This window comes from Calypte anna, chromosome 5A (genome assembly GCF_003957555.1).
Source record: "Calypte anna isolate BGI_N300 chromosome 5A, bCalAnn1_v1.p, whole genome shotgun sequence".
In the NCBI taxonomy this organism is placed as follows: domain Eukaryota; kingdom Metazoa; phylum Chordata; class Aves; order Apodiformes; family Trochilidae; genus Calypte; species Calypte anna.
Window position 1 is genome coordinate 31,513,127 of NC_044251.1, and position 24,880 is coordinate 31,538,006.

General features: G+C 37.6%; 1 protein-coding gene across 3 annotated transcripts; it reads right to left on the minus strand.

The window, feature by feature from the left end:
* Positions 1-580: 580 nt before the first annotated feature.
* WARS1 (tryptophanyl-tRNA synthetase 1) lies at positions 581-24,580 on the minus strand. 3 transcript variants are annotated; one of them, XM_030452672.1, is made up of 12 exons: positions 24,381-24,580; positions 22,432-22,465; positions 19,665-19,878; positions 17,291-17,498; positions 13,073-13,181; positions 12,064-12,183; positions 11,396-11,578; positions 10,082-10,182; positions 8,762-8,874; positions 7,553-7,726; positions 4,388-4,528; positions 2,564-3,167 (listed from the first exon to the last, which is right to left on the minus strand). In XM_030452672.1, exons 3-12 carry the CDS (start codon positions 19,776-19,778, stop codon positions 3,009-3,011), a joined length of 1,422 nt encoding a protein of 473 aa, XP_030308532.1. In that variant the 5' UTR covers positions 19,779-19,878; positions 22,432-22,465; positions 24,381-24,580; the 3' UTR covers positions 2,564-3,008. The 3 variants fall into 3 exon arrangements, with proteins under 3 accessions (XP_030308531.1, XP_030308532.1, XP_008494687.1); XM_008496465.2 differs by lacking the exon at positions 22,432-22,465 and adding an exon at positions 24,003-24,152; XM_030452671.1 differs by lacking the exon at positions 22,432-22,465 and having other exon boundaries at positions 581-3,167.
* Positions 24,581-24,880: the final 300 nt, after the last annotated feature.

Genomic DNA, 24,880 nt, shown 5'->3' on the forward strand with positions numbered 1-24,880 from the left:
GTATAGATGATAAAGTTGGTGGGCTGTAAAAAAGATTTTCCTTAGGAGGCACATTCTGCATTATTTTCATGTTGCTGATAACTCCTGTTTTCTTTGTCAATGTTTATGAATATACAGGTAGGTTTTATCGTGCTCATTCAGCATGCCTCATGGTGCCTGTGGAAGAGCCATGTGAAGTTATTCAGAAACTGTGCTCTCCAGACAACAGCAGTTGTGGAGCATCATGTTTCCACTTCAGTACCAGCCTTTATGTCAAACTGCCTGAAGCAGCATTGTAAAGGGGTCACACTGACCTTTCCAAGTTTCTGAGCTGGCTGCTGTACACCAGGAAATTCAACATGCAGTCTCACTTGTGACCAGTTAATCTTTGGAAAACTGACCCTTAACAACTTGCTCTGGGAGCAATCTAATGTCTAGCTGGCAGGACTGGATAGAGTGGGTTTAAAGGCACTGGACATCAAAAGGCCCAGCTCCATCAGGTGACTAAATCAACACCTAAAACAGAATGAGAAGTCAAAATAGAAAAAAGGCAATAATCAAATCTTAAAAAAAAAAAAAATCAATCAAAGAAGCTTGATGCAGACTTTTATCTACATTTTTATTAGAGATGAACAATATGTAAACAAACTGAGTAAGATGTAAGAACATCTGATAACATTTTGAGGCATTTTCATCATGTTTTTAAAGACTGCCTTGTCTTGGCTCTTAAATACTTCTGGGACATGAATTATAATTACAATGGATTTAGAAATTTATCAAGACTCCTCTGACAAGTATAATTTCAGAAGCATGTCTGCAAGAATGTGACTGAGTACTAGAGCAAGGTAAACAAGAACTCAGAAAACAAAACCTAAATAGTTTTGCTATCACTTTCCTTTCTTTTCAAACCGATTTTAATTGCTATCTTATAAAATCAATCCACATGCTTAGTTAGAATAGAACACACTACTATTCCTACAGTTATTTTCCTTTCCAGAATAAATTAAATAAATCCTGCAGAACAGATCTGCATATAATATGCTAAAGAATAACTTTGCATTATGAGAGTTTGTAAAATCCCTTACAAAGTTAATTTAAGTCGTATCTTCTGTATAGACTAAAGATGACAATATGTGGACTGTAAGAACAGGAAGATCACCATTAAAGCCTACAGGAACCAAGAATCAGTTTATTACTCAATTTAAGTAGCTATTTTTCTTTTCTAAGAATTACTTTGCAGCTTAAAAAAACCCCAACTTTTCTACTTATTATTAAACTCTCGTTTACACTTGCAAGCACCCCACGTCTGTGGGTTATAGAGAGACAGTCACTGATAAACATTTACTTTAATGCATTGAATTCAATAGTTATATTGGAGTGATGCCAGCTCACACAAACTGTAAATAAAAAGGCAAAAGTGAAACACTGTTATTTTCAGCACAGGTTTGCAACATATGCAATAGGACTAAACTTGCCTTGCACTTCAGTCTGTCCTTGATTCCTCGCACAAGCTCAAACTATCAAGGGAGCTTTCTTACACAGACATTTCCTCTTCAGCAACCCAAGGGCACTGCTGGAGAGGACCTTGTGTGCTGCCTTGCAGAGCTGCTGCTGATAGGAGGGCACCAGCTCCAGGCAACACCAGGAGCACAGCATCTGCATCTTCTTAGGGACCAACAGGCTGAACCAGGGGCTGCTGAAGTCAGTGAGAAGTCTCAACCTTGAAACGTCTCCCTCACCCCAAGTGTAATCAGCTGACTTCTAAGGTTTACATTAAAAATTAAAACATTCAAACAATGCTACACTTGATATATATCCACTCGGTCTCACAGAGTACAGAACCTGTTAAAATTTTAATCTTTCACATCTAATTCAAATGCCTTCCTTACATTTGTAAATGATTTGCAAATACCACACACCAATACCCACCTACGTTATCAATGGTATTTTTATTCGATGTAGATAAGACTATGTCTGGGCTAGAAACTTTCCATTCTACATAAATACAAGACAGTTTCCATTCAGCACTATATATATATTAAAACAAATTAGCTAATAATTAGAATTTTTCTTCCATGAATCATAGCAAAGACACTTCTTTTTATGAAAGGATATAATTAAATATTACAAGAGGTATTTTAACAAAGTATACTTTCTCAATGAATACATCTTAAAATAATTACCCCTAGTTTAAGTGACTTGGTGTAGTAAAACAGCACAGACAGTACTAGAAGTCCCTGTGTCCAGCAGCAACTTAATTTTCAAAGTACTTGCTATTTTTTATAACTAGAAATTAAATTTGCATATCTATATATATATAGATATCTTCCACCTGAGAATGTGAAGGAATTTTATAACCCTGTGATAATCTCCTCCCTCCAGAGGCAGTCAGACCAGTTAAGTAGCTGTGGAAACAAAAATACAGTGAGAGTTCTGCAACTCACCTCAGGTCAAAGAGGAAGATGATAGCAAACCCAGGCTGATATTCTTTCTCCCGTGTTCAGCTCACAGATCTCTATTCCTCCCTTACTGATCCCAGGCCTAAACCACTCTGTAATCTACTTTGTAACATTAGCTATCTTTTTGTGTACAGCATGTTCCCAGTAGCCTGAAAGGACATGCAGCCTAGTAAATCAAGTACACAGGACAAAGGAGAATGGCACTACTAGTTATTAGTTTGAGATATGACCTCCTACCAAAATATCTAAAACAGTTTACAAGTTAGGCTTTATCATCAAAACAAAAGTTTTATTTATGCTTTCAACATGAAATACAATAAAATACAGTGTTGTGCTGATAGACATGCTTTTCTGCAAGATTGGGTAATTCTGTCATGTACATACTGATTTTGAACAGATGCGAGTCTTTAAATTTTTCCTGTACTCTAACCTAATTGTAATTGACTTATTGAAAGCAGTATTTATTTAGCACAGATGTAGGCTGTACGTTACTGGGGAGTGATGACAACAGAAGACAAGAGCTACTAGATTTTGGTTTACCAAGTAGTGGGAAGTTACATATGCATTTCTTCAGAAGTCAAAAGCCAACTTCCGGGGAGTCATGAACTGCTTCACCATTTCATCTGTAATTTGTTTCCGTCTCTCTTGATGAGCTGCTACAAAGGGCTGCAATGTCTCTATAAGAACCTTCTTCAGCTCCCCTGTGAGCAATTCCCCACTTGTGTATGCCTGTCAAGAAAGCATTAATTGCTAAATATGATTCTACAGGGAAAAGATTTAGTGGCAACTATTTCTTTAAAAGTCTGGCCCTAGCAAATAGAGATTTGGAAGTCTTAAAAATAAGCACATGCATTGCAGATGATGTAGCATGACTGAAAATGTAAACTGCAAAATTGCTTGTTGCCTTTAAAAGGAATATGGCAGTTGGGCAATTTCGTACGTGACAAGTTCCATGGACTGTATAAGCTACATTCAAAAGAATTTAACTAGGAAATCCTGCAATTATTTGCAGGAAACCACAGGTTTTTTCTCCCCAGAATCTGAGTTCAAATAAAACAGGCACCCTAAGCTGTATTTTGAAATTAGAGGTGTAAATTCTCCTGTTTTTCTCTCATTGCATTTGTGTAAGACACTAGATGTGATTGAAATATTTTTTTTATACCAAAGACACTCAGAATCTAAGCTCCCACTAGCAATCAGATTCATAGGTGGTAAATCACAGTGTGCATGGGGATTATTAGGTAGCCAACCCTGCTCTTGTATGGAAAACTAGAAGGGTGGAGAAGAGGCTGTAGCTGTTTCTGTCAGGGGAAAGGTGAAAAACCAATGTGACACCATGAAATATAGACACTGCCATCCAAAGAACATGTACTGCCTAGCACTGGTGATGGCCATACAGCTGAAGGAACTGAAAAGTCCTGCTACCACCCTGGGAGGCAGAAATCTGCCAGCTAAGTTGCATTTTCCTGAAACTCAAACGAAGCAGTTTTTGCTTGGGATCAGTGAATCAGTTCCTCACAGCTATTACATATCTTGTGATGACAAGAAAAACAAAAAAATAGCAAGCTTTTGTCATGAGCTTTTGTAGTTTTGCAGAGTATTTAGGTACTTTGAACATAAGGAGCAGGCAGAGTGTACTATACCATCAAAACCAACACTACTCTTAAGGTTTCTTCATTTGACAAGTAAGGAAGATATTGTCCTATTCAGTCTTGGAGACCCTTATGAAAATACTAGGGAAATTATTTTTTATTTTTATATTTTAAAAAAAGAAGAGACAGGATGACCTGTGAGTAGGGAGAACACTGCAACAAACAAGTACTTGTAAGGGATGGAGAGTACAAGAATAACAGCACAATTACCTTCCTGAGGAAGGTTCATAGGAGGATTTAGCTACAGCTCTGTGCTCAGAGTGAGGAGTTAGTAGTATATTCTACTTGGCTACTTACCTGTTTCAGTTGTTCAAGCCTGTCATCATCTTCAAGGAAGAAAGTCAGGTACATAAAAGAAACATCAACATCACAGTTCCCTCCATATTTCCTGTGCTCTTCAATAGTATCTCTGCCTCCTGAGAAGGCATGCTTGTTAATCTGAAACAATATAATGATTTTATGGCATAATTTCTACTAAATACTGTAAACAGAGGTGTATCACAATCCTCCAAATTTTGTGTTAAGGATTAGCTGAAGGGTGAGTAGGGCAAGCTAATGCAGAGCCTCAGGACTGAAGCAGAGAGGCAAAAGGAGATCATTAAAATCCAGCAGGGAAAAATGGCTACATACCTACTGCCCAGACAGCATAGCCAGAACAGAAATGAAGCAAAAATTAAAAATAATCCACCCTGGATTAAGTCATAAAAGTTTTAAGTCCTTCTTGTTGAAACTGTGGTGTGTTGGATAGAATTTGTCTTTACAGGAAATGTGCTTCATGTAAGAAAAAATAAGATAATCACTCCATCAAATAAATTTTGAAAGAGACAAAGAAGGCATGGAGAATTTTGAAGAAATCCCAGAGAGAATCAAGTCTCCTTCTCTTTTCAGGGAAAAGGAAGGGAAAGCAAAGTTAAAGATTATAAAACTCTGGCTAGAATGGCTAAAAGTAGATAAACGCCCAATTGTTTAGTCTAAAAATGGAATACTTGCTGACTCTCCTCCCCTCTTTTTAAGCACAGCCTCCTATGGGGAGATGAACTGCACTGTTGATGGATCTACCTGTTAATCCCATTTCCAGTAAATTCAGAAGCCACTGGCCTATTTTAGATTTTTTTACATGTCTAGAATTCTCAGAGGATGATAACCTTCCTACAAATTTAAAGAAAATAAGTTGCCATCAAGAGGAAAAAAAGTACTTCTCAATCATGAGCTTTCATTTGGCTCAGACAAGCTTTCACTGGGCTCCTGCATCTTTTTCAAATATCATCAACCATGCAAGAAAACGTGCATAGGAAGTAGAGGTGTTGGTATTTTTGTGTGGGTTTATTATTTTATTTTTGTGTTTCTTGTTTTTTTTTTCCCCAGTTCTGGTATCTAGAACTGTTCTGAACATTCCTATTATCTGTATGACTGTCTACTGCTTCCTTGAATCTTGCTAACCACCATGTTAAAGATGATGCCTTGAACTGTATACAAAAATGATGCACTGATGATTATCTTAAGAAAATAAATGCCATCTGCCACATTATATCTAATCTTATATTGTAGAACAGGTTGAATAGCTGTGTCAATACCTTTAAAACTAAGTTTTTACATACTGTTTTGCCTTTCCCCTACATCTCTACATCCTTACTAGATTTTGCAAGCCTTTGTATGCAATTTTTTTTATGTCCCTCATCCCTATAGTTTGCCTTCTTACTAAGGTAAGAGGGATTAAAATACATATGCCAGGGGAAGGTGCATTACAGTTCTATAAAAAATTCTTCCTATATTAATCTCAAGTTCATTTTTTATGCATTCTGGCACTTACTTCTCGACTGAGGATTCCAATGATTTATTTATACTGATGCACAGATCTCTTCCGTGAGAATTTCCCTACAGACTTGGAATCTAAATAACAGTGTCTAGGAAAACAGCTAAATAATGAGCTGTAATTTGGTGCTGATAGGTGAAATAAGAGTAGTTTATTATAATGGTGACATTCATCTCTTTGGATTTCTCAGAAGTTTATCAGCCTTTCCCAATATATAGTAATTTTTCACCTTCTATTACTGTAAACTTTGGAACCTCATTACTTAGCAATGTACTAGCAATTTGAGAAATGCTGGAAGCAGTAATATTTTCTTGTGTACAGCAGTGGCACTCTCTTTCCCTCACTTCATCCATCACCAGAAGTCACCTTTCCTACTCTATCTTTTTTTATTTATTGGCCATAACAATATTTGATCTTTCACTTAAGCTCAGTATCCATAAAGACTCCTTTCTGATGGCCTTCCGAAGCTGAAATAAATCTGTTTGTCTTCCATTACTCAATACTTTATATTCAGAATTTTACCTGTATAGCCTTTATACTCCAAATAGCTAAATTATTATGTTATTTTTTCCAAGTAGCTTAAGGACAGCAGAAATAGGACTTACTAGATGGACATAAGGCTTCTGGGATCTCTCTGCAGATTACTAGCTACTTGACAGGAAAAAAATGGAAGAATATAACCGGTATTACCACTAGCCATGAAGCCTCCCTTCTTAGAATTACAGCTTTTTAATAAAAGCAACTGTATAAATGTGGAGTCATTATAATGAAAACACATGAAGAATTCCAGTTCTTCAGAAAATTACCATTTAATGAGCTTTTATATAAGATAATGAATAATTGTGAGATGACTGTAGAAGACTCTAACCTAAACATGAGTTTGTCAAACATAAATTAATCCATGTCCACCCACCAGAAACAACAGACACATCTTTTATCTTGTTTTCATACAGTTATTTCATGCCTGTTTATCATGCTTATAAATCCTTTTTCAAAGACTGATTTTTATTTGTTTTTTAAATTTTCACAACACAGGTGAACTTTTGCCAAACTAAATCACCTGCCACTAGGTAAGAGGGATTTTCCTTTGAGCTAGAAGGAGCACTAAGAACATACTCAGATAGGAGAAAATATCTCTTCTAAAAGTTAGGTAAAATTCAACATTAATATGTATTTCTGAACTGGAGGGGAGCAGTGCATGGCAGCAGTAGAAGTCTGAACAGTGTTGTAAGTGATCTTGCCATGCTTGGTGCACCCAGCATGGAGAGGCAGTCAAGAGAAGTAGCAGTTTATTTGATTTACATAATGGACTGTTCAGTTTCAAAACTATGGCAATGTAATAATTATTTTTGGAGCATGAGCCTCCACAGCTTTTATTCTTACACCACTGCTGGGCATATAGCAGATAAATAAATACAGTGTTTTATTCACTGTTCTAGCTGATGTTTGTACTGTTAAGACTAGCTGGCAAGGCAAAAGTTTTTATTTGATAGTCTACCTCAATTTGCATAACTTGAGTCCACTCTTGAAGATGCTTTGCAATGGAAGGTATGAAAAAAGGATACCCATATGATGAAAGGAAACACTAAAAAATTTGCCACCACTCTTTATTATAAAGTATTGCACATTCAAGTTTTGCAGGTCCTTACCTTTGTCTTGATTTGTTTGGGTGTATCTGTGAGGAAGATGGAGGAGTTTGGGTCACTTGCACTCATTTTTGTCTGTGCTCCTTGCAAGGCTGGGAAGAAGACTGAGTGCAGTAAGGCTGGTTTAGGCAGTCCAATCCTAGGTGCTACATCTCGGGTCATTCTAAAATAAGGATCCTAGAACAACCATCAATAAAAGCACAGAACAAAGTTGAAAAACCTGACTTAAAAGCAGACTCATTCATGCCTTAAGAGGTGGTCTCAAGAGCAAAACCAAAACATCAAACCACAAAATGTTCCAGAACCTACTTCCAGTCCAGTTAAATCATAAGAACAAACAAAATCCCTTTTTAAAAAAATTTCCATATTTTTGTTTTATGTTCTACTTTCTGCAGTTAATAGGCATCTTTACAAACAAGTAACAGGTAGTTGTGAAAACTATGCTTAGTAGGCCTGGAGATGGAAGTGGACGCAAACTTTCTCCCAAAGCATTTAAAAACCAGTACAGAATCTGAATTAAATCAGTGATCAAGATGTGCAGCTGATCTGAATTAAACCAACTGCAACAGTATTACTACAAAATCTTGTGGGCAATGAATGAATTACATCATCATCCTGTGATGGTCAGTGAAATAGCTAAAGATTCAGACAGTGAAGAATTTGATTCTAGAAACAATACTTATTTAAAGTGATGATACCACTGTCATTTGTAGCTGATACTCTTCCATCCTCTTGGTTGTGAATGTCCTGTACAGCCTTTCTGGCAAATTGTTTCAATGCTGCTTTATTCTTACTCACAGAGGGTTTTCCCCTATGGTTCAATGTAACTCTAGTGCTGCAATTTCAGTTCATTACATCTTGTTCTAATTAACATGGAGATGGCCAAAATTCTCTTCTTACCCCAATGTCAGTACACAGTGTATAGATTTTACTGTCTTTGCTTCCATAGACACCAGCTCACTGGGAATGGAGTTGAAATAAGACAGATACAAGACAGGCAAGAATGAGCAATGTGTGAATATATAACTGCTGGGCTAACTCTTCATCTTTGTCAGGATACTGCACAACACTTTTTAATCTCTTCAGGTTCTGCCCAAGCAAGTGATGTGCAGAAATGTTTTACAGATGTTTTGATACACAATCATGAAGCTTGAGTAGTACATTACAAAAACAAATCTATGAAAACTAAGTTAAGCAATATAATTTTCTTACCTGATCGATTCCACATGGGATAAGACACTGAATGTTTTCCTTGCCATTGAAGATCTGTGGAAAGGATGAACTGAAGGATGGAGCAGCTTGAATAGCAGGAAAGCTGATCTTTCCTAGAAAATATATTTGGAAAAGCTAAGAAGCAAATACAAGCAATGGTGAATAGATAGGATTGTTTGAAATATGTAAAATGCACAAGTGAATCACTCAGATACTCAGTTAAGACCAACATCTATCTTTATCAAGCAGGGTTGCCTTATCTGAGGAAACTTTTTCATCTTTATCTTGTATGTTGTCAACAAACCTTTAACTAACATAGAAACTAATGAAAAAAGCAGACTATGATCACAAAGGTTCTGGAAAAGGTTCCTAAGTGCATATCTCTTCAACACTGAACTATTTACCCTCCCCCAAAATACTGTGAATACTCATAGTATCACCAGTCTGAGCTGTCAACTTTATTTTATTTGGGTTTATTTTTTTTACAAGAATGACTATAGAGCTGCTTATTAGGCAAATTTCCCTTTAATATCTTATAATCATTGCCTTATGCACGCTTGTGAATGCACGCTATGTACTTGTGAATCATCTCAGATGTGTCTAGTTTTCTTCTTTAATCACAGAGTGACTAACTTGCTTCCTGATCAAAAATCCTCAGAATGGAAAGCAAATAGCAGATTTGCTATTAAGACAGAAGCAGGGATCTATTTCTTGGTTACAGTGAAGGCTGGAAAGCTGTCACTAGCTCAAGTAGTGGTCAAAGAATGATTTCAGTGCTCAGGAACACCAAGGTTTTAATGCCTTCTTTGATACAGAATCTTTTTTTTTTCCTAACATGATAGAAACATGTAATCACAGTGTAGTGGAAGACAGAGATATCTAGCACCTTAATAATTAGGTTTTTGAGTGCTTCTTAACTTTTTTTATACAAGCATATGTGTGTGCATAGTAACGTAACTTTTTCTGAGAAAAGCTTCTGTGTAATTTTGGAGTAGAAATTTCTAGGAACAATAACTGACTATAACTGCAATCACTATTAAAATAAAGTTATCTTCCCTAGGCACTTCAATATTGGTGTTTTGTACTTTGCTGTTGCTGTGGCAAAAAAGGTAGATATCATGCAAGAAATTCCACTGTAAAGTGTTCTCAATACTAAAAGAACACAATAATGCCTTTACAATCAACCTAGAAACACGGATCTTCCTGTTTTTTCTATCTGTTTCCTGAGTAGCAGATACTAATCTCTCTAAATAATTACTAAAGCAGTGCCATAGAAACAGAAAGCAAGCATCATTTCTACTAACTTATATGATTTCCTACCAATGCAGTCACTGTCTGTAAAGCCAAAGATTCCTTTCACTTGATTAAATGTAACGTGCTTCTGAACTTTGACAATGTTTTTGTAGAATCCAGTACTTGTCCTGTGAGAATGAAAGTAGAAATATAAGAAGAGAAGTCAAGAGCAGAAAAGTGAATTATTTAAAAAGAAAAATTTTGTGCCCTAGAAGTTTAATTTACTTTTCCCTCCCCCTAATATTTACTAGAAACATTTTTATGTCACAACTGCCTAAACCCAGAAATATTTGGATTTGGAAAGGGTGCTAAAAATGGCTTACAGAGCCTTAAGTCTACTTAGCCTTATGCTTCTCTCTGAACCCAGGCAACCTGAATGGAGCACATCTGCTTTGTTGATTGGAATCACCAATGTCCACCCCGTACAGGACACTGCAGTTCACCACAGGAATACTGGCTCAAACCCTCCTAATTCTTGTTTTCTACAGGCTAAGGTCCCTGTTTGGACCTTCTCTGTCACCAAATACATCAGCAGCATTTCCAAATCAAAACTCGTTTAGCAATTTCTTCCTTTTTTATTTCTTCTGAAGAGTCAAAGCAAAAATAACAGCAGTTCTGACCTCCCCCTCTCCAGCCACAGGGCAGATGTTAACGCAAAGTTAATGCAACTTTCCTAAGACATGAAAGTCAGGTGAGTGAAAGGAAGAAAAACTAAGTCATAGGCTCCACATTCTGGTGGCTGTCTGTTATACAGTGCACCTCTAAAACATATATGCCCTCATCCAAGTCTTTAAGGAAGCTTATAACACCACATGGAAAATAAAGCCCACAGCTTCAGTTCTGAACTTGTGACATGAATATTCTTTCTTCTGAGAAGACAGTTCCAATAGCAGTTTCTTCTTAAATCTTCTTTAAAATTCACTCAAAATTCAAATTCAAATCTTTCACGATGAATTATTAAATTAATTGACCACACCTTGCTGAAATACTTTTTGTTAGCCCAGAAAAGATATGAACACAACTCAAAAGACTTTGATACCAATTTAAACAAATAAATCTGGAGATTTCTTGGTGGTTTAGGTCTTTTTACAATTTAGCTTGTTTAATATATTTTTCATAATTTAAATTTAAGTATTTGTTCATATGTTATACAGAAGAATGACAATAAAATATATATAAAATGTTAGACAGCAGAAATGATGTTTCATTTTAAGTTTTGTAAAACTTGGCTTGAAGCTTTCAAATTTAAATATATTTATTGAAACACTGTTGGCTATGAAAATTTGAGAGAAAACACAGACACTTTTTTCATTACCATACCCTAAAGAAATTGATACTTACCCCAAATAGTCTAAATCAGAAAATATAAAGGTTTTATTGATGTCAAAACCACATGCAATGAGGTCTTTTGCATTTTCTTTAGCATATTCATATGCCTTCTCAGTTGTTAAGTCCTTCCAAAGGTATTTCTCATCATCAGTTAACTGTATAATTAAGGGCACATCAAATACTTCTTGCAGCCACCTAATAAAAGCAGAAAAAATTCATTTTTGAAGTAAGTTAAACATATAAGTCTCACAGTTAAAATATATTTGCATATAGAGGTCTACTTCTCTTTTCTCTTTATGCCATTATATTTATGTGAACAGAATAAACTTTTAATACAAATTATAGTGACAACTTACCTGGAGAAAAGACTAGCACTTATTTTTTCCTTTATGTATGATAGTTGTCACCATTTGCAAGGGAAACAGAAAACAAATAATACAAACGTATTTTGAATAAGGACAAAAAATTCTAAGGAGTGCCATGCAGTTAAGGATGCAAGGAAATGGGCTTTATGGTGATGCAAGGATAAGTGAAATGTTTTCATTATTTAAGTATATTTATATTCACCTCAAATAAACAGAACTCCTTGAAGTATATAATTTTGGCATTTCCATAAACCATGTTCAACATTTACTTAGGAAAAAATGTTTTTATTAATACAAACAGTAGAAATAACTTACTTTGCAAATATAAATTGGATAAGATGACCAATATGCATTGCTTGAGAGGATGGCCCTCTGCCCGTGTAAAGGTAAAAGGACTTCTTATTTTCATAAGCATCAAGGATTTGGTCCATATCTCTAGAAATAAAACAGAAAACATGATGCAGCTCTTTAGCAACAGCTCCAACAAAAAGCTTCTATTAAAAATTTGAGTGGTTTTAAAGCCAAAAGTATTTATAAATAAAATATAGTACAGTAAGTGTCTTTGAAATAAAAAAGGTTTATATTTGCTCATTAATTTAACAAAAGTGTCTCCTTCAGTCTCCATGAAAAAAACAATAAAATTGAAAATTAAATTAAAATTTAATATTTAAATTAAAATTAAAAACTTCTAAAATTACCTAATTGGATAATAATTGCTAATGCCCAGTAAAACAGATCTGAGAATAATTTTCCAAATCAGTTCAAACATCCAGCTTGGAATGGGCCTTGTAAAAAGTTCTGCCCTGAACGATCTTCAGACACTTCAGACACTTATGTAAAATGTGCTAGCTGACGTAGTCCAAAAGTCTATGCATGTTAACAATAAACAGTCAAAATGACTGGCAGGCTTAAGGTTATTAAGGTTATTCTCCAAGTCTTTCTAACATAACTATTAATAGAGAGGCACAGGTCCATGGGCCATGTAGACTCTTGCTAAAATCAGCTGTGCTACCATATGAGCCCTCAAGTTCTCTGCTAGGCCAATTCCTGTCTGGCTGCTATTGCAGAGTCGAAATAGAAGCTGTACAAAGCACCACGATCTGTGCTCATTTCTTCAATTTGGGATTAGCAAGGACATACCAGAAACTGATGCAACCAAGGGTCTGAAATGTTACCAGGGGAAATCTGCAGTGTTTGCTTCATTGAAATGACACAGCTGGTTTACCATGCTGGTCTTCTCCTGATCGTAAGTTTCTCCCAATAATGCTGAAGAGAAAAGCTACTCGATTTGATCTTTTTGAGTATTAAAATAAGAAAAGCTCACCTGTGAGAAAAAAAGATTCCTCTACGTAGAAAGCGGTGAGGTTTTTGCCCAGTAGCTCTTTCTATTCGGTTGATCAGATCTGTGTCAATTTTACTGCTGCCAAACCGAACTATAATAATAAAACATAAATTAAAAAATAAAAAAATTAAGCACAGCACAGCTACAAACAGATGTCAGATTTACCAAGAATGTATCAGTGCAGCCTAGATTAAAAAGGACAACTCCTCAAAGTTTCTGGTAAAATGTAAAGTGCATAGGTTTTCCTGATTCTTGCTACAAGTCCCAGCAGTCTCCTCTGATACTAAATCCATGTAGATACAGTCTACCCACAACCTATAGTATTGCTCAATTCACAGCTGATTATAATTGCAGCCTCCCTAAAGGAAGATTATGGATATTGAGAACAAAAAGCATTTAAAAGAAATATATTTAGGTCAATAATTTGGCCTCTGTAACCCAGGAGACAAAAATGGCTGTGAGGTTCTGAATGTTTCTCATTAACCTCCATGGTTATAAAACGTGTTTACATTGGAGAAACATTTAGGGTCTTCTTAGCTGTAACAGGAAATAATTATTCCACAGGAATAGATGTATGAAACTTGATAAATTACAAATATCTTGAGACTTTCATATGGAAATTAGAAACAAAGAAATTAATCATTCATTCTGCAGCTAGTATACTATGACTTACATGACTACTGTACTTCTGCCCAGTAGAAGAGTACATTAACTTTGAATGCCTCACATAGAACAAAGTTTACTTTGAATTCTTTCCTTACGCATATTCCTGTTTCTAAATTTTCTATTTCTTTTTTAAGCCAAAAGCAGGTAACATTAAAAGCCTTCCTGCAAAAACATCGTAATTGAATAAAACATCCTTCCAAAAACTACAACTCTGTACCAAAGCAGGTAGGCTTTTGATGTTACATCCTAGCACACAATAATGATTCTTAGCTGGAAAAAACAACAGTTCACACTACTGGATAACAGAGACTGATTCCAGCTGCAGGCAGAGCTCTTCCTGTGCTGATTACCCAATATGTTGCTTTGGGTATGCAACTCATTTTATGATAAAAATTAACCTGCAGGAGCAGCAAGGAATGTTTACCACACTGCTATGTGGCAAATTATAAAGCCAAATATTGAGACAGTATGGGCTTATTTTCCTAGACTTAGACTAATTTCTTCCTTGGAGAAAGGAAAGAAAAGAGACCTTCCATCCCTTGTTCTTGAAACACAGCATGGAGGCTAGTCCATCAAGGCTTTGGATACATCTCAAAAAAGACTATTTAAAACCATGACCATTCTAATAATTGAGAATGCAGTGACTCCCCAATATATAGAATACTTCATGGGGAGTGCCTAAAGACATTTATTAAACATTCACGGACTATACAACTCCCTTTGCCCGTCTTTAGCTTTCCTCCTAAAAAACTATAATTTTCTCCCACCTCCTTCCTCTTATGAGGATGTTAAAAAAATTTTAGGCTCTTTATCCACAAATAATCTGCCTTCCTAAACAGCTTCTGACAAGGACAGTCTCCACTCCTTAACAAGCTTGGAAAAAAATCCTGGTGTGCTTTTGATCTCCTGCATTCCAGCTTTTACCGAACGACAGCTTTCATCTTGCTCTGCATAAGAATTCACAAGAGCTGCCAGTTTCAAAAGCTTATTTGCATTTGCTGTAAATTTATTGTGTACTTTTTTTCTTTGCCATTGCCATGTTATATCTGCATACAGAAAACTAATAACCTACAATTTGTTGCAAAGTAACTTGACTGACCAAACCACTCTCAATAATGTTTGAACAGTCCTGGTTAACTAGGAGAGGTTCCTGGGGGCTGGAAGAAAGCAAATACCACTCCTACCTTGAAGAAGGAACTGTGGAACTACAGCTGGTCAGCCTCAGCTCAAATCTCTGGGCATGTGTAGGAGCTAATAACCCTAGAAAACTATTCCCAAACATCATTAAAGACATGGTTGGGAGTATTCGGCATGGGTTTATGAATGGGAAATAATGCCAGACCAACTAAATAGCCTTCTCTGATGGTACAACCAGCCTAGTAGGCAAGAACAGGGGACACTGCTTATCTCAACTTTAGTAAGGCTTTTGACAGCATCTCTTATCTCATTCTCATAGATAACTGATAAGTCTGGACTAGGTAAGGGGACAGTAAGGTGAACTGAACACTGGCTGAACTGCTGAGCTCAAAGGGTTGTGACCAGGAGCATGAAGTCCAGCTGGAACCCAACATTATTTGTGTATGCCAGGGGGCAGATACTAAAGCAGTATGTTTAACACCTTCATTAATGATGTGCATGATGGCACAGAGTACACCCTCAGCAAGTTTGCTTCAGCAATTGCCTCAGCAATTACTGGGAAGCATAGCTGACACAACAGTTGATTGTGTTGCCATTCAGAGGCTGGAGAAATGGGCTGACAGGAGTCTCATAAAGTTCAAGAAAAGGGAATGCTAAGTCCTAAATCTGGGGAGGAATGACTATACCAGTACAGGCAGGGGGCTACCCACTGGGAAGCAGCTTGGCAAGAAGGATCTTGGGGTCCTAACAGACAAGGAACTAAATCTGAGCCAGCAACACACTTCTGTGATTCTGTCAGGTCAATAGCTTTAGGGGCTGCATTAGGAACAGCACTTCTAGAATGTTAAGAGAGGTGATCTTTCCCCTTTTACTCAGCACTGATGAGACACAGCTGGAGCATTAGGTCCAGTTCTGGGGTCCAGTATAATAAGAATGTAGATTTAAGTGAATCCAGCATGGGGCCATGAAAATGAAGGGCTTAAAGCATCTGTCATGATGAAGGGCTTAAAACATCAAGGAGAGGTTGAGAGACTGGGGATTGCTGAGTCTGGGGAAGTGAAAGCTCCGAAGGGGCCTTATCAAAGTGTATTTAATATCTGATTAGGGGAGGTCGGTTCGAGTAAAGAAGTCAGCACCAAACTTCTGTCACTAATGCCCAGAGAAAGGACAAGAGGCAACAGGCAAAATTTAAAATATAGGAAATTCCATTTAAGCATAAGAAAAACCTTCGTATTTTGCACATGGTTAAAATTGAAACAGATTGCTCAGGGAGGTTACGGGATTCCTGAAAATAATAAAAATCCTACAGAATAAGGTGGTGAGCAATGTGCTCTCACTGACTCTGCTTTGAGTAGGGGAGGTGAGTAGGTCATCTCCAAGGATTCCCACCAACGTCAACCATTTTATATCACTTGCAATACTCAGCTCACTGAAGTACCTGCACAGTTAGCATACAAAGTTCTTTCTCACTCATTCCTCCGCTCTTTGTTCATGCTCAAATAGTCTCTAGGAGTGCTTGCATCTACTACTTAGCAAACAGAACCTTCCTTCTCAGAATATCTTTAGGCTGTTTTATTGTGTAACCACACACTTAAGTGCATGTCTAGGACAACAATTTGACATGAATATCTTTTGAGTATCCTTTTCAATAGTAGTTTTGGCACTTCCATTTCCTCTCCAAGTAAACACAAACACACTAGCAATATTTTCCATTAACTCTAGTAAGCATATAGATTAGAGGTGGCACAAGAACTTCCCTTTTGGTAAGAGCTATCAGATGCAAGCCAATTTCTTGGACAAAACTTGTTAATGACCCATCTGCAAAATTTCCCCAGTCTGCTAGCAGTGTAAATAAGTAAAAACCCTTCAGGCTAACTCACCACTGAATAAGATGAATCCTCTTAATTCCAGCCAGCACTTGGCTGCTTAGTACTGTGGCTTGTGAGAGAGTCATTACACTTACAGATTTCTTCATTACTTCTAGATCATGTCTGCTCTCTCTGATTTGAACATCAAGGCAGATGTAGAGAGCTGGTATGAAGAATCCTACAGCATCATAGCCAGAGAAGATGCAGACACTCACTTAGTGTCTCTAATGACATTAACTTATAATTAGAGTTCTTATACCAAAACACAAATTGTGAGTAAAACTTTTATTTCTAGAGGTTAAAATTAAAGCTGAAAAGTTCTGTACCAAGTACTTAAATCTTCCAAAGAAGATCCCTACCTGGGACATTTTCAACTCCTACAGCAAATTCTTTAGACCTGTCAATGCTAAGTCATAAATTATATCTATAATGTTTTTTATCAGGATTTGTTATGATCCCTTGCCAGTTTTGTGGTCATTAACAATCATTTGACATAAATTTCTTAATAACAGTGAAGAAAAAATTGTACCTATGAGTTTGTCATAATCCACGCCTTTAGCATTTGATGTCTGCACATTCCAGGGGTCCACAAAATCCTCTTCCTCTTCTTTAGATGTACCATTGTTCATTAATACAAGGTCTTTTGGTGGCAAGCCTGCCTGATAATCTTGCCCTGTTGTTGTCTTATATGACAGTTTTAACGATAACAGCATCCTCACTGCTGCATCAATTTCATCCTGAATAAAGGAAAAGAAAACTGTTAGACTTAACATACTTAAGATAGAAAATTACATTTATGTCCCAGCCCTTCAAAATCCTGTATCCATGCTTTGACTTGAATTAGTCATAAAATCTAAGCTTTTATTTATATGTTTGCAGTATCGCTAGCAAAAGTAACAGAAAAGCAAACAGCAGGTGACTGTTTCCTAATTGGCAGAATATAGAACACCATTGCCAAGATATTTAAAGCATCTCTGTCTTGCCTTCCCAATTCTGCCTCAGGAAAAAAAAATAAAAGAGGAAAAAAAATTAAAAAAGAAGAAGCTTGCCTGCTTTTCAGATGGTGTAACAAGCTTTACATGTTAAGCATAAATTTCTTATGTATGTAAATATAAATTATCTAATTTGCTTTACAATGCTTTTAGTGGCTTACCTTAAAATAATTTATTCATTACAATTCACTGACAGTCTTGAAGATAAACTGTAACAAAAAGATCTTTGCAACTTTCCTTGTTATGACCTTTTCAATGCAAAGGTATTGTAACATCTCATGTAAGTATATCAACATTTTGTTTCACTCCCAGGTTTCCCAGCTTACTCCCACAGGCAGTACACTAAGAAAGACCACGTTAAAGAGTTCTCTTTAACAGAACAAGGATGACAGAATAAGGAACCTAAAAGTAATAGCAAGTTGCTAAATTACTTAGGGAAGATTAAGCAGAACTGTCAGCATAGTTACAGGAAGACAGAATTGCCACAGTTGGAGAAGACCTCTAAGATCATCATGTCCAACTGCCAACATCCCCTCCAGTAAAATATATCAGTATCTGTATCATCCCCTTGAGCACAGCCCAAAGTGTCTCATCTGCTCGGTTTTTAAATACCTCCAGGGATGGTGATTCAATCACCTCCTGGGGATCCCACTCCAATGCCTAAATACTCTCTCAGTAATTAAATTCTTCCTAATATCTAGTATAAACCTCCCCTGGTGCAATTTCAGGCCATTTCTTCTGGTCCTATCATTGTTCACTTGAGAGAAGAGGCCAGCATTCACCTCCCTACAACTCCTTGTTTCAGGGGGTTACAGAGAGCAGTAAGGTCTACTCTCAGCCTCCTCCAAATTAAACGTTCCCAGTTCCCTCAACCTCTTCTCACAGAGCTTGTTCTCCAGATCCTTCACCAGCTTTGTAGCCCTTCTTTGAATGTGCACATTGAGCAACAGCTCAATGTCATTCTTAAAGTGAGGGCCCAGAACTCAACACAGTGCTTGAGGTGTGGTCTCACCAATGCTGAGTACAGGGGCACGATCATTTCCCTTCCCCTGCTGGCCACACTATTCCTGATAAAAGCCAAGATGCTGTTGGCCTTCTTGGCCACCTAGACACAGTGGTGGCTCATATTCAGCTGGGTATCAACCAGGACCCCAGGTCTTTTTCTGCTTGGCAGCTTTCCAGCCACTCCTCCCCAAGTCTGTAACATTGCACAGGGCTGTTGTGATTGAAGTGCAGGACCTAGCCCATGGCCTTGTTAAACCTCATTTTATTGACCTTGGCCCACTGGTCCACCCTGTCCAGGACCCTCTGCAGAGCCTTCCTAACTTCAAGCAGATCAACACTACTGCCCAACTTATTGTTGTCTGCAAACTAAGGAAGCCCTCAAACCCTTCATCTAGATGATTAATGAAGATATTGAACAGGCCCCAAAACTGAGCCCTGGGGAACACCACTGGTGATGGCTCACCAACTGGATTTAATTCCATTGACAACAACTCTCTGGGCCCTGCCATGCAGCCAGTTTCTAATCCAATGAAAAGTATATGTAACCCTCCCTATTTGATCTACTGCATAGAGAAAAAGTTTTTATTAAAACACCTGTGAAAAAGTAATATACATTTTAATTGAAAACAAAATATCTTGGATCCTGTCAGAAAGCACGGCAACTGGCTGAAGCAGACTTCTAAGCCTATGACTCTGTTCTTACTTCAGAAGTAAAAACTTTGCTCTTGCTAATGACTGCTGTGTTCCGAGTATGTCAGAAGTTCACAAAATGGACATAAATATTTTAAAAAGAATTTTTTCTTACTGCAATACAAATTAGATCTCAGAGTAATCATATTTGTCAGCACTCTTTTAAGACAGACCTAACTTGAAAAAGGATGGGTTCAAAACATGAAATGGAAATACCTTTGGTGCTTTTCCTGCTTTAAGTGCTCTGACTTTCTCCCCTTGTTCAGTCACTCTTTCAAACAGCTCAAGCGGACTCAGAGATTCCAAGTGACAGTTCAGACTATCAGCCATTTTGCCAGACTGCAGAAGTTTTATTTATTTACAATTCAGTTAAATTTAATGTCTTCCAAGTCTTCAGTTTGTAGATTCAAACCAGCAGCAACAAGGAGAACTGTAGGGCAAAAAATAGTGTTACATTCTTTCACATATAATATGAAGATCAGATTAACAGAGTAAGACTATAAAAGCTATACTGATCCCATAATTCTATTCATTTCAGATTTATTGATGTGAAGACACTAACACAAGGAACTTCAGTATCATACAGAAATGGACTGACACTGACAAGAGTAATTCAATATATGCACTATTCAGAGCATCTCAGAATAACTGCTAGAGGTTATCTGATACCTGATTAGCTAGTGGTTTTTTTATAGCAATTGATCCTCTCAAATTCTAAATGATAATGAGATTTTTAACTATCATACAGAATTTTGTCTCAAGTGTGTGTGTGTGTGTGTATATATATATATATAAGGCATTACTTCAGCCCAAAGAAAGACTTAAAAGAGAAAAGGTCAGTTATCTTCTACACTACCTTCCTCCAGAGGTTATGAAACACATTGATGATAAGTGAGAAATGCTGCTGTCTACAGAACAGGTTGCTTAGGTAAGCAACAGGCTGCACATTTAAGGAAAGGAGCCTTGATTGCTGGAGCTTCCTAACACAGAGCATGCCTATGCTTCCACAAATGGGCTTCTCTCCCAGGCTAATATCTGTAACTTTGCATAGATTAACAGTAACATCATCTAAGAGTTTCTCAGCAGTCTATCAGTTAACAGCAACTGAGACTGGAAAAGTACAACTGCATAGTTTATAGTACACAAAGCACAGAAAAGTTAAATAAATGTTGTTAAAATGTTCAATATACATGCAGTTTCTCTTATTAAATGCATGCAAATAATTTTCACTCTAAGACAGAGATATCTTGACCTAAATCTGACAACTATAATCTAAAATGTTATACTTAAGGTCTGTTGCACTTAATTTTAATTAATATATTAAACACCCTCTAGTAACTTCCAAGACAGCAGACTCCTATAACATGTATTGCACTGAATTAACTCATGCTTTAATACATATTAATACACCATGAAGGTGGCACAGCAATTCATGGTATACCAGCAATTTCTTCCTCTATTTTTTCTAAAATTACCTGATAAATTGTCTTCAGATGATATCCGATCTGCAAACAGTTTAATTTATGTAAAAGAAATCCAGTGAACCTGCTGTCAGCCTGCCATGAGTGAAAACTAATTTCAACTGCAAAGGCAGAATTCCTAATTTTAAGAAATCCTAATTTTCAAAAATTAATCATGCTCAGCACCTCGCTGTACAGAATGATGAGGTCTTCAGAAGTACAGATGCTCTGAATATTGTTTTTGGCAAAAATTCAAGCATCATGCTCTTTAAATACAAAGAACTGAGGATAAACAGGCATTAATTTGATATAGGAAGAGTTTTAACATCGTTATGGTTCTGCTTATAGTGAGCTTGCCATATTTAGACAGAAAAAAAAAATGTTAAAAATGGGTTAGGAGGACACGATCTGTCAGGAAAACAACACTTCAAATGAACTGAGGGAAAAATAAATTTTCCATGAAAACTATCACTGCAGCTTGGCCAGGGCTGTGAAGTGCTGCCTTACAATCTGATGTGGTTGATTTATGCAACCACATGAGCTACTGTATAGCTTTTTTTCTTGGGGAAAAAGATGTCATCTTAATTAAACTGATGATTATTTTCAAATTAATATGAATCAAATTAAACTGATGATTATTTTACATGCATTGTATTCATATGAAATCATGACAAATGCAATGCAAGCTGAAGGAGTAAATAAACTTTGTACTGAGTTGCACACAATGGTGTTTTAGAAAGACAGCACTGGCCCAAGGCATTCCCTGTCATGCTGTGCCCACATCCATGGAAGAAGATTCCTGTCCCCATGGAAAGTCCTACTGACTTGCACAGGATTACGTCCCTCTGGAGAGACTCCCAGGCATGTTACTGATTCACTGCTACACACAGAGCATGAATAGATAGGCGGAGGTTACAAGATACACATGCTACTGATGTGAATCATAAAAGTTGTTAATAAAAAAAACATGTTCATTTGGCTGCCTTTTCCCAGAATTAAAAAAAAAAAAAATAGAGAGAGAGAAACAAAAGCACATGACAAATGCACTATCTGTTCAGCTGTATTTGAAAGCTTTCCTTCTACAAAATAATCAGCCTTATCACAACCTTGGTTACATTTACATAGTATATTTTTAAACTGCCACTGTAAAAAACCTTCACCTGCCTAGAAAAGGTGAGGTTGCTTTGGTAACTTGCTGGTTACCAAAACATATCTATCATTAAGGCTTTGCCAGTCAGACAGCTGCAATATTCCCAGATTTCAGCTTCAGCTGAATACCCTGAGAAAGCTAAGAAGTGCATACATCCACTGGCTATTTAATTTGCTTAGCCTATTAACAGTTATCATACTTGGATTATGTAACTGCCTGAGAAATAAGACTAAGGTGTTATCTGTAATTCTTAGGTTTTTAACCTAATATCAATCCCTTCAAGCTTGATTATTTGCAGTTTGACAGTGTTACTTTAAAGAGGTAATTGGAGCATAACAAGTAACTCTCTGATCCATTTCCTCAATTTACTTACAATTTACCCTTTTTCATGGGTAGAAGGTTTTTAACTGGAAAATAAAATTTATAGAGTGAATTAATATCAGTAAATGTTTATGAAGGTTAACACACACCCTTTCTGTAGGAACTGGCCAGTTATATTTATCAGCTTTCAATTTTACATGATGGAAAAAGGTAAACAGGAATTATTCTGTGGTGTAAAAAAACCTGTGACTTGGCATTTTAACTTAATTCCTGAATGTACATTCTTACTGAGAGATTGCCCCATTCAGAAGGCTGAAATGGAACAGCTGAGACTGAGTGCACATAATGGAGAATGATAAACCAGAAGGACTTTTTTTTTTTTAAATGGAATATTATAGATTAAAGTTGATCAAAAAACCCAAAATAAAGATGCATTTCCATTAAGAAGCACCACAAGTAATCTAGTACCTGAAACAAGAGATGAGGATATTATAATTATAAAATGCAAAAGATATTGATTGCTACCTAAAACTTATCTCTATTTACCTCAGTACTATCCTTATTTGAGGGTGAAATTCAGTCAGAAATTCAGTAATATGGATCTTTCATCTTTTGAAATTCATAAATGCAGTTCTGAACTGTTTAAAAGAAACAAATGGATAGTCTGCACTTTATCAGACCATTTTTATTCCTTTCTTACTGGCATTATGAAAACTGACCTTAGATACCATATGTAACAGATTTGGAGGGCAAAAAAATCCATGGGAATTTGAGAGTGAAGTACTAGGACATTCAGGATCAGAGACTACAATGAAATTAAAACCAAGCTTAAAACCAAGAACTATGTGCCTTTTCTATCTAAGCAATGGTAACTTGTAATGGGTATGACTCTTCAGATTGTTTCTGACTATTACATGGCCATGTGACAAAGCTCAAAAATACTCCTTGGCCTTGGTTTCAGAAAATGACTGCATTCTCCTCTCCTCCCACTGAAATGGCAGCCACAGATTTATGATAATTTTCACTGTTTGCTATCTGATTTGGTAAGGCACAGAGATCTGAGAATCAAAGAACAGGGTTTCATATTATGCTAAGAGGTTTTTCATGACAAATGTTGCATGAAGGTACATCAAGACTTTCAAAGACAACACCAGTACAAAAATCACCCCCCAAATGTTAATGGATGAACTAAAGAATGTGAATTTAAGTCCAACAGCACTTATGTTCCTGAAAACTGTTTTGCTTCCTGGAAATAAAACAAAAAAAGTGAAATTCAGTCTGTATGCACACAGATGTATCAAACATGCCTTGAGAAATACTACCACACAGGCTGCACTTTATAGTAAAACTACCTTCAGTCATGGTAATAATCAATTTATGTATGAAAATGCAATAAAAGTTTGCTAGACCATTCCCTGAAATGATAATATGATCACTCAACCATTCTCATCTAAAGAAAGGGCAGCCTATAATGCACTTAAGGCACTGTCACATATTATAAAGCTGTAGTATATTAATATACTACGGCTGTTAAAAGCCAAGCTCTTGTGCAGGAAAGGATCTGCATAAAATTACTCAGCAGGCTGATGTTTCTAACCGCGGAGCCCTGTGACAGCTCCTCACCTCAGGCCTGCCCAGGAAGGACAAAGGCCCCGCCAGCTCTGTCCTCCCCGAGCTGGGCTGCATCACCCAGGGGCCGACACTCATCCCCTCCACCGCTTCCCAGGGAAAAGAGCTTTCTCTCCCGACTCGTTGGCGAAGTAACTACAGGGGCTGTGGCCCCGCAGAGAAAAGGAAAAAAAAAAAAAAAAAAAAAAGCGCATCGCCGTCTCGCAAAGGGAGGGAAAGAGAAAAGGTGCCCGGTAGAGACCCCTGCTCCCACCGCCCCGCGCCCGCCACAGCGGCTGCGGTAACAGCTCAATGAACCCCTCTCCCGCCCGCCGAGGTCCATCGCCGAGGCACCAATCCCGGCCCGGCCCTATCCAGCCCGACCCAGCTCACCTCAGCTCAGCTCCGCTCTCCCCACGGCTCCGCTGTCACTGCCATTGCATCACCCACAGACCGCGCGTCGCTCCCGGCTGGGAAACGCGTTCCCCCGGAACTATTGCTTCCCTCTACCCTCCTTCCCCTACAAGTCCCAGTCTAAGGACGCAGCTCTACTCTGCCTGCAGAGAGAAGGGCTCCTGAGCGCTCAGAGAGCTGACTCACGCCTTTTCCAGCGCGTCACCCTTGCAAAAGGGCTGTGAATTTCGGGACCGTTTGAGCAGGGAGCTTTGTTTCCTTCCGGCGCGCTCTTGAGATCGGAGACACGGCGGGCCGGGTGGTGAGTTCCGGTCTGCGCTGCCGGCGGTTCGGGCAGGTACCGGGGGGCGGGCCTAGAGCGGGGGTGCGGGTGCGGTCTGGGGGGAAGAGCGGCAATGGGAACTGTACGGATAGGGGGGAGGGAGCCCCAGGAGTGGCCTCGGGGATGGGGGGAGAGCGTGGGATCCTCCTGTGGGGGC

What these genes read in the sequence shown, in the direction of transcription:
- WARS1 (XM_030452671.1), bottom strand. Translation starts at nt 19,778, where the DNA reads ATGGCTGATAGTCTGAACTGTCACTTGGAATCTCTGAGTCCGCTTGAG. An exon ending in ATCCAATTTATATTTGCAAA is followed by an intron (nt 11,579 to 12,063) that starts GTAAGTTATTTC and finishes TGCTTTTATTAG; the next exon opens with GTGGCTGCAAGAAGTATTTG. An exon ending in TCTGATTTAGACTATTTGGG is followed by an intron (nt 10,183 to 11,395) that starts GTAAGTATCAAT and finishes TCATTCTCACAG; the next exon opens with GACAAGTACTGGATTCTACA.